The sequence below is a fragment of the Lemur catta genome, chromosome 19 (genome assembly GCF_020740605.2).
Source record: "Lemur catta isolate mLemCat1 chromosome 19, mLemCat1.pri, whole genome shotgun sequence".
Taxonomy (NCBI): domain Eukaryota; kingdom Metazoa; phylum Chordata; class Mammalia; order Primates; family Lemuridae; genus Lemur; species Lemur catta.
In genome coordinates, this window is record NC_059146.1 from 29,678,376 (window position 1) to 29,688,351 (window position 9,976).

The 9,976-nt window shown below is 48.0% G+C and overlaps 1 protein-coding gene across 1 annotated transcript; it reads left to right on the forward strand.

The window, feature by feature from the left end:
- Positions 1 to 5,368: 5,368 nt before the first annotated feature.
- On the forward strand, positions 5,369 to 9,533 carry LOC123624334 (galectin-10-like). Its single transcript, XM_045532023.1, has 4 exons — positions 5,369 to 5,559; positions 7,015 to 7,091; positions 7,604 to 7,814; positions 9,283 to 9,533. Exons 1-4 carry the CDS (start codon positions 5,545 to 5,547, stop codon positions 9,394 to 9,396), a joined length of 417 nt encoding a protein of 138 aa, XP_045387979.1. The 5' UTR covers positions 5,369 to 5,544; the 3' UTR covers positions 9,397 to 9,533.
- Positions 9,534 to 9,976: the final 443 nt, after the last annotated feature.

The following is a 9,976-nucleotide window of genomic DNA, read 5'->3' on the forward strand; positions in this document are numbered from 1 at the left end:
ATGACATAGAGTCCAGGGAGCAAGGTTCAATAAAAAAGCTTTGAAGTGCTTCTGAGGACTTATCCAGACCCCTAAACCAGTCTTGTTCTCTTCCCTGCATCTAGGGAATCTCACCAGAAATATGAAGCCTTTTTCATTTATGGGCTTTAAAGTCTTGTATTCACAGTATTTTTAGCTCTTCCCAGTCTATTCTGTCTATTCTGGAGCCCCAACATAATAAGATCCTCTCTGCAGAGCTATCCTTGTTGCCAGCATCCCCAAAAGATGTTCTTTGCACAGCAAAGAACAATTAACAATCACATGAAAAGGCAACCTACAGAATGGGAAAAATATTTGCAAACTGTACATCCAATAAGGGGTTAATATCAAAAATATATAAGAAACTCATAAAACTCGATAACAAAAAAAAATTAAAAATAGGCAAAGGAACCAAATAGAAATTTTTCCAAAGAAGAAATTCAAATGACCAATTAGTATATGAAAATATGCTCAACATTTAACCTCACACCTGTTAGGATGCCTATTACCAAAATGTCAAAAGGTAAAAACTATTTACAAGGATTTAGAGAAAAGGGAACCCTGGTAAACTGTTCATAGGAATGTAAATTGGTACACCCGTGATGGAAAACAGTATGGAGGCTTCTCAAAAAAATTAAATTGTGGGTATATATCCAAAGGAAATGAAATCAGGATGTCAAAGAGATAGCTGCACTCCCATGTTCATTGCAGCACTAGTCACAGTAACTGAGATATGGAAACAACCCAAATGTTCATCAACGAATGAATGGATGAAGAAAATCCAGTTGAGGCCAGGCGCGGTGGCTCATGCCTGTAATCCTAGCACTCTGGGAGGCCGAGGCAGGAGGATCACTCAAGGTCAGGAGTTCGAGACAGCCTGACCAGCCTGTCTCTACTAAAAATAGAAACCAGTGATTTGCACAGCTAAAAATATATACAGAAAAAATTAGCCGGGCCCGATGGCACATGCCTGTAGTCTCAGCTACTTGGGAGGCTGAGGCAGAAGGATTGCTTGAGCCCAGGAGTTGGAGGTTGCTGTGAGCTAGGCTGATGCCATGGCACTCCAGCCCAGACAACAGAGCGAGACTCTGTCTCAAAAAAAAAAAAAAAAAGAAAGAAAAAGAAAAGAAAATCCAATTGATATAAATGTGACATATAATGAAATTCTATTTGACCTTATAAAATGAAATCCTGCCATTTGCAGCAACACGGATGAACCTGGAGAACATTATGATAAATGATAAAAGGCAGACACAGAAAGACAAAAATTGCAAGATCTCACTTATATGTGGAATCTAAAAGAAAAGTCAAATTCAGTAATTCTGCTTTTAGTTGTTTCAGAAATCTCCACACTACTCTCCACAGAGGTTGTACTAATTTACATTCCCATCAACAGTGTATAAGTGTTCCCTTGTCACCGCATCTATTGTTGTTTGACATTTAGTAATGGCCATTTCGATTGGAGTAAGATGATATCTCATTGTGGTTTTAGTTTGGACTTCCCTGATGACTAGAGATGTTGAGCATTTTTTCATACGTTTGTTGGCCATTTATATACCTTCTTTTGAAAAATGCCTGTTCATGTCATTTGGCCACTTTTTAATGGCTTCGTTTGTTTTTTTTCTGGCTGAGTTGTTTGAGTTCCTTCTAGATTCTGGATATTGGTCCTTTCTCGGTCGCATGGTTCGCAAATATTTTCTCCCATTCTGTAGTTTCTCTACTTACTCTTTTGATGATTTATTTTTCTGTGCAGAAGCCTTGTAGTTTAATTAAGCCCCATTTGTCTATTCTTTGTTTCATTGCATTTGCTTTTGAAGTCTTAGTCATAAATTCTTTCCCTAGGCCAAATGTAGACTAAATTTGACATAGGATTGGAGAGTTTGATATACTCTGAGGTAAGATAGTGAAGGTATGTTGCTGGCTGGCCCTGTCAGCCAAAAGCAAATTACATCCAGTAGCCTTTACTAACAAGTACAACACACATACTTGCCAGATCAATGGATGCATACCATGTACCAGGGTTTGTGTTAACTTGCTCAAGCAATGAAACCCCACCTGGTACAGCAGCTGCAACTGAAGTCACTATCTGGTGAAGCTTGTGATAATCCACTGTCATTTTCCAGGAGCCAGTTGTTTTCTACACAGGCCCAACATACGAGTTAATAGGGATGGGGTGGTGATCACCACCCTGCATCTTTCAAGTCCTCAGTGGTTGCACTAATCTCTGCAAGCCCTCAAGAAATGTGGTACTGCTTTTGGTCTACTACTTTTGAAGGTAGAGGCAGCTCTAATGGCTTCTATTTGGCCTTTCCTACTACAACAGCCCTCACTCCAAGGTCAGAGAACCACCGTGGGATTCTGCTAGCTGCTGAGTCTGTGTATTCCAACTACACATTCCAGAACTGGGGAAATAACCACAGGATGGGTTTGGCAACCTGCTGGGTAGCTGCCACATACTCTCCAGCACTTTCAGTTCCTTCCTATACAGGCTGAACTCTTAAGTCCTACTTTAAATCTGTTTTTGTTTCATTTTCACTTCTACTTAGAAAGCCTTAAATACATTCTAAAGATATCCATAGTCCAAACATATTTGAGTTCCTCATTCTCTGGTGGTTTCTGAGAAATGCTCTCTGGTTAGTATTTCAGAAAGAAATTATAGGAAAGACATTTGCTTATTAAAGAAAGAGTTAGCAACGCATTCAGCTGAGCTATGGAAAGGTGCATGATGCCATAGCTTAGCAAGGCATTCAGAGTAGACAAAGAGATAATCACCTGCTCTCGATGAACTGGCAGGGGATGAGAATGGGTCCATTCATGGCTGTATTATGAAAGGAGAGCCAAAGAATCCTATTTCCAATAGACAGAATAAAGGGTATGATATTATATAGAAAGAGAACCATAAAGGATGTCACAGAGGTTTCTGGACTGAGTGAAGGGATTTGGGGCCAGAATAACTGAGAGTGGAGCAGAGTGCGGCGAGGGCTGTGTCTGGGCTCAGGAAGGCTGAGTGTGAGCCTGTGCTCTCTACGTGGAACACAGAGGGGTGGGCATCCATGGGGCTGCCTTCCCCCTACCTGGACACCAAAGTTCACACGTCCCTCCGCTCAACCAGGAAAACCAAGAACAGAACTAATATGGTCCCTCCCCTCAGCCCAGGAAAGGGGGATATACCATGTCATTTCTGGAATGACTGAGGCCCAGACTTAGAAAAACCTAATGTGTTCCTTTAAGAAGTGCTATGGATGATCATGCCCTCCTCCCATCCTCGCTCCAGGCTAAGAAAGGGAAGAGTCATTTCACAGATGAGGAGCTGTAGGCTCAAGTATAGGACGGGGCAGATAATTCTCTGTAGAGTGTGGATCTTGGTCAGAGATGGATGCAAAGCAAAACTTTTCACCCAAGCTCTCCCTGATTGGCCATGGCTGTGGCCCCATTCTCTGCACCCACAGACACCAGGCAATGAGAACGCCATTGCCAGCCCCTGCTGTGCCCACCATGGCCTCCCTCCCACTCTAGGAGCCTGGGTGTGGATCTCGGAAGACCCTTCCTGACTCCCCATCCGGCTCCTGAAAGTCAGTTCTCCCTGGAGGGTTCTTTTTTGGGAGAACTCTGGCCAACCCTGTCCATCAGAGATGTGCTAATGACTTTAATCCACAAAGGTTCTTGAGCCAAGCTTTCCCTGTAGGTCTCCGTATCCAATGTGCACAGTGACTCCTATTCACCAGTCAAAAAGGGAGACGTTTGCTTTACACTTCAGTGAATCCGTGGTCTTTCTGAGAATTTTCCCTGGGGAAAAAAAATGATTACCACCAGTAGACTTGGACATTTTGTTTAGAAAGCAATGTTTCCAGGCCAGGTGCAATGGCTCACACCTGTAATCCCAGCACTTTGGGAGGCCAAGGTGGGAGGATCTCTTGAGGCCGCAAGCTGAAGACCAGCCCTGTCTCACTGTGTTGCCTACAAAAAATAAGAAAAAATTATCCAGGCCTGGTGGCACCTGGCTGTAGTCCCAGCTACTCCAGAGGCTGAGGCAGGAGGATCACTTGAGCCCAGGAGTTGGAGGTTGCAGTGAGCTGTGATCACACCACTGCACTCCAGCTTGGGAAACAGAGCAAGACCACACCTCTCAAATAATTAATTAATTCATTAAATTTTTAAAAAGCAATGCTTACAATAGCCCCAAATGAGAAGCCACTCAGTGTCCATCAAGAGAAAACTGGTATGTACGTCTTGGCATACTCACGAAAGTCCAGAGGATAGAGCCGTAAAAATGAAGGAATTACAGCTACACACACCAATATGAATGAACCATAAAAACAAAATGGGAACAAAACATGCAGGAGCCCAAAAAAGACCTCCAAGACATATAAAAGCAAACTTCAACCAAGTGGTAAAACTCAAAGGGAAGCAAAGAATAAAGACAGGAGAGTGGTAGCCTGTGGAGGTGAGGAACTCAAGTAGTCAGGAAGGAGTACTAATGGTGTTAGCAACGTCCCATGCCTTGAACCTGGAGGTGGTTACCTCACTGCCAGCTTAATAAATACTTATCATAATATACATTATTTGGTAACTTGGATCAACTTTTCTATAAATGGTTTAAATTCACAATCAATAAAACTGAGCACAGAAGGCAGGGGGGAAAGGAAGGGGGAAAGGAGGGAGGGCAAACTCTAATTCATTAGTTCTTTAAATTCCCAGTTCAGGTTTTAGCAATGTTTCCTCTCATCCCAAAAGGAGAACTTGAGGACGGATCCTCAGTCACCCCAGGGGAAGACTGCATTATGGTCGTGGTCACACCGCCTGGACCTGGACCTGTCCTCAGACAAGTCTGCAAACAAGGATCACACAAATGAAGGGCTAGAACTTTAGGATGTCACCCTTCTGCCAGAATCTGAGGGAGAAGCAGGGTCTCTGAGGTTTTGATGCACCTGGCCCCCCAGACAGAAAGGACAGGGTGTGGCTAGAGCCCAGTGTGGGGGACAGAGTGTGGGGCCCCCACCTGGCAGAGCCAAGGGGCCTGGGTGGGGTGGAGATGGCACAAGGACTTCTCTACCTCTCTCTCCGGTCCTGCTGAGGTCAATTTCTATGCTCTCCCACGGCCTCTGGAAGACAAAGGAGGAGGATTCCCTTCCAGGGCCAAAGGCCTTGTTCCGGTACCGCCACTTCTTTGCCACCGAGCAACTTAGAAAATGAGCACCTGGTGGATTCTGCACTGTGGGGAACAGGCTACTGTGAGAGGGGAGAAGGCTGGGCATTGTCCCTGCTCAGCCCTCACCCCATCTGTGCATTTCCCGTCCCCTCCTTCCTCCCCTGCCCCACCCACCCCCACTGGCATTGCTACTGCCTCACAGACACTGGCCTGAGTCCCTTTCTGACACCCCACCCCTTCTCACCCTGCTGGGAGGGGCTTGGGAGCAGGGATGCAGCCAGACCAGGGCTGCAGGGCTTATTTATGCCCTGCAACTCCAGCAGGTTCACGCAGAAGAGGAGACCCAACTCGGAGGAGCCCTCTGGAAGCAGACAGCGATGCCAGGGCTACCGGTGGGTTGCAAAGGCACAGCCTTCAGTGATCCCAAGTCGCATAGAGAAAGGAAGGGGAACGGGGAGATTTTCTGAGATGAAAATACGAGTGTTTCTAGTTTGAACGTTTTCCTGAGAGCTGTGGGTGTGTGGAGGAGAGCCCCTGGGGACACGATGTGTGAGATCGTCGTGGGGCACGGTGTGTGGACCCTGGACCAGCGTGACCCTGTGTCCGCATGTGCTGGTGTCTGACTGAGAGTGAACGCTGTTGGCACGAGGCGACTTAGTGCGGGAGGCGGACAGCCCACAGGGATGGGCGGTGTGGGGGAGGGTGGGGGTGGGACTGTGCTTTGCCGTGGGGACAGCGACTGTGAGGCTGTGTCTGAGTACAGCCGGGACAGTGCCCAAGCAACTGCGCACGTCTCAGTGAGCAGGAGTGTGGGGAGGTGTGTGACACCGAGTCCCACGTCCCTGTGACTGTGAGCCCGTGTGTGATGCTCTGTGACTGGGTGTTGAACTGTGAACACGTATGTGGCTTTCTGTGCACGTGAAGGTTCTTCCCTACGTAGCAGTGACTCTGGTTAAGTGCCTGTAGGTTTCTGCATGTGTGGCGATGAGGGTCGCGACTGGCAGAACCGGTGGGAGTCCTGGGGACCTGGGTTCTCCGAGCACTGGGCTCTGAGCATTCCTGAGAGCAGGACGAAGGAGGCCTTAAACGCCGCTTCTCCGGAACAGTTGGGGGAGATGAACACAGACTGTGGGGGCAACGCGGGACCACCAGCTGCCACCTCCCTATCTCAGGGTCCCCTCAGCCCCAGCCCAGCCTGTCACTTCCCGTCCCCCTCCCTTAGCGCAGGTGCTGGAACTGTGCAAGGTCCTGACAGGACACGCAGTGCCTGTGATCACTCTCGTGTGTACCCGTCCCACACATGGCGGTTTCCTCTTCCGTTATATCCTTCCCTCCTTCAACTAGTGCCGTTCTCACTGCAGTCATTTTTTGTTTTTTAATTTTCACGTCTTCAAGTCTTGCTTTCCCAGGTTGGGAGTGAAAAATAACCAGAGGGCCGTTCCACAAGGGCCCTCCCCCCTCGGACACGTAGTCCCTGTGCAGACCCCTCACGTGCCAGTGATGAGCAAAGATTGTACGTGTGTTAACCCCTCTGTTACTGAGAACATCCGACAAAGCAGGGATGTCTGATGATCCTCCTTGTACTGGGGAAACTGAGGCAGGGAGCATCCACATAATGGACCTAAGATCTCACTGCTAGGAGGAGGCAAATCCAGGGTTTGAACCCAGGCAGCCTGGCTCTTGAGCCCTTGCTCTGAACTACAGCCCTCCCGTCTCCTGATTGTGGTGGGTGGGGAGAAGGGGACCCAGGAGTTTGTCCTCCAACCTCTGGGCCACTGGAAACTGTTGAAGGAGGGGACCCCACACCTGGCCTTGCCCCGCTCATCCACTCTCCATCCCCATGGCAGGTGCCACACGCTCGGCATGTGTCCTTGTCTATTGGTTCTTCCGTGACAATCAGAGGGACAACTCTCCTCCCTTTCGTGTGAGTACGCTGTGGGCCTTGGGTGAGGGCGTGAAGGAGAAGGAGGGCGTGAAGGATTAGCTTAGGGGATCCCCTCATGTCCGAGTGATGTGAAAATGTCTCATCGGCATGACGGTGGCACAGTGCAGGTGCAGGGCCTGGAGAGCCCTGTGGCACCAGCCATCAAACCTGCCGTTGCTGGACTGTGGGCAGGTCTTGGGGTCTGGGGGAAGAGGTCACTCAGGGGATGGGGCTCTGGCGCTCCAGCCGGGGGCATAGAATTTTCAGGGATGGACCGCTCATACATCCAGGTCAGTGATTTCGGCTCAATTTTAGCCTTGGGCTCAGGGACAGAGCATCGCACTGCTCAGGAGTGAGCTGAAGCAGTCTCCCAGGAACAGGGAACACAGTGGCAGCCAGGGATATCTTCTACCCGCTGTGGGGAAGAGGTGGGACAGGATCCGGGTGTGCCTCCGGTGTGTGCCACCACGAGGAAGGGACCTGCCTAACGCGCTGTGTGCTTTGCCCTTCAGCAAGGACCCACAACTGCAGGTGGATTTCCACACTGGGACAACCGAGAGTTCAGACATCGCCTTCCACCTCCGAGTGTACTTTGGTCACTTCGTGGTGATGAACAGCCGTGAGGATGGGAGCTGGAAGGGTGAGGTGCGGTCCTCCCACATGCCCTTCGTGGACGGCAAAGCATTTGAGCTGCGCATCCTGGTGCTGCACAATGAGTACCAGGTGAGTGTGCCCAGGAACGTCCACACGCCTCCTCCGTGGGCTCCCAGAGGAGGACGCAACTCCCCCTGGCCTGGCCTGAGGGTCCCTTGGGGTCCATCTCCCATAACGACTCCTGCCCCAGGCTTTTGGTCACAGAGCACACCCTGCTGGTACTGCCATTCTCAGCTCTTTTCCTAAAGCTGACATTGTCAAGGTCGGGTCACATGCCATTTCCCCCAAGGTAGAGAATCTCCTCTGTCTTCACCCGTAGCTATACTTTCTGCATATGCTTTTATTTAAACTTTCATGTAGTTAAATGGTTAAAATATGCATATGAATAAAATTATTTTAATCAGCCCCGAATTAAGTCCTTCTCTCACCCCTGAACCCCAATCCTCTGCCCCAGAAGAGCAACTATTATTAGCTTCTCTACTTTCCTTCCACAGATGATCTATGCTTGTGCAAGCAGTCATTTCTTTTTAAACAAATGGTGGTATAAGTTTCTCTATGCATTACACCTTGGGTACTAGAGTTTATTTTTGTCAAAGACTATTCTTAGAGAAATCATCTATCCATGGTGCTGCCTCACTTTGGAGTGATTGCATAGTATTCCAAAAAGATTACCAAAAATTATTGAACTTGACCCTTTTCATGGGCATTTAGGTTGTTATTTTGCTCTCACAAATGATGCTGTATTAGGGTTTCTATACAACCATTTGTTATGATCAACCTCCCAGTACTCATACTGGAAGACAATTTCAAAGAAATGGAATAACTGGTTCAAAAAGTGTGTGCATTTTTAATTTGACAAACTAACACCTAACAGTGACTTTTTCCAAAGCCTCAGCAATAAAGAATATGTTCAAATTTTCTTTTGCAAATGAGTGGGTCAAAAGATTGACATTTTATTAAGATTTAGATGGGATGGGCATCTTTTCGTATACTTACAAGCTGTTAAAAATATCCTTTTTTTAAAAAACATCTATACTATTCTACCTCTTTAAGAACACTCAGGTTTTATTCTCTGCCACCACTAGCCCAAATCTGGGCTACTCAAAAGAGAAAATGGGCCATCAGCAGTACATGGCAGTTGCGGTTTGTGGAACTGAAACTTATGCACTCAGTGAAGGTGCACTGACCCTGCAGCGACCTCTGTGTAAGATACAGGGATTCCAGGTTCAGGAGACACAGCCCCTGGCCATCGGGATCTTCCAGGCTAGTGGGAGGCTGAGCAAACATAAACCTTGCAATACCGAGTGGTAGAACCTCACTGGAGGAATCAGAGGAAACACAGAAAACAGAGTAGAGCCACTGTCTGAAACAGTCACAAAAAGTAGTCTGTTCAAAGAAGCATGTCTACTGGGTTCTGAAGTGTGATTAGGAGTTTTCTGGGTGGATAGTGTAGACAGGTACAAGGGCAAAGGGGAAAAGAAGGCTGAAAGCTGGTTTGGTGGCATGCTGTGTTTCTGACACATTTTCACTTTTGTAGGTGGTGGTAAACGGCCAACACTGTTATAGCTTTGCCCATCGGCTCCAGCCAGGGGATGTGAGGATGGTGCAGGTGTGGAGAGATGTCTCCTTGACCTCAGTGGATGTCTCCTAGAGAGGGAGGAGAACAGACTCTCCCTTGTCAAGGAGTCCCTCTTTCTACGTGATCATGGATTCCCAGAGCCTGTCTACAGAATAATCCCTCCTCACCCCTTCCCCATCATTTGGTCATTAAAATGTCACCAGACTTCACAGGATTTGGTTCTTGCTTTAAGGGTAAAAAGGGAAGTGGGCATCACTAAGAGGGACCTGGAGGTTCCATGGGAGGCATCAAGAAACCAAAGAGAGGGTGGGGCGCGGTGGCTCACACCCATAATCCCAGCACTCTGGGAGGCTGAGACAGGAGGATCGCTCGAGCCCAGGAGTTCAAGACCAGCCTGAGCAAGAGTGAGACCCTGTTAGGCTGGGACAAGGAAGAAGGGGAACAGACGTTTTGTCTAAGGGGTGTCCACTGGGGAGCAGATGGAACTAGGAGATGCTTTGTCAACTAGAAGGAACAAATTGACCAGAGGAGGCTTCCAAGGACTGGTTTGGTCTACCATAGGGGGTCTCCAAAGACTGACAAACCAGAAAGAGGTAGAAAGGCCACAAAGTGGAGCTATGAACAAGGCCACAAAAGAGGATCTTTGGAGCAT

Excerpts from the sequence above, each read along its gene's own strand:
- LOC123624334 (XM_045532023.1), top strand. Across the intron at positions 7,092-7,603 it reads ACAACTCTCCTCCCTTTCGT|CAAGGACCCACAACTGCAGG; the intron begins GTGAGTACGCTG and ends TTTGCCCTTCAG. Across the intron at positions 7,815-9,282 it reads TGCTGCACAATGAGTACCAG|GTGGTGGTAAACGGCCAACA; the intron begins GTGAGTGTGCCC and ends TCACTTTTGTAG.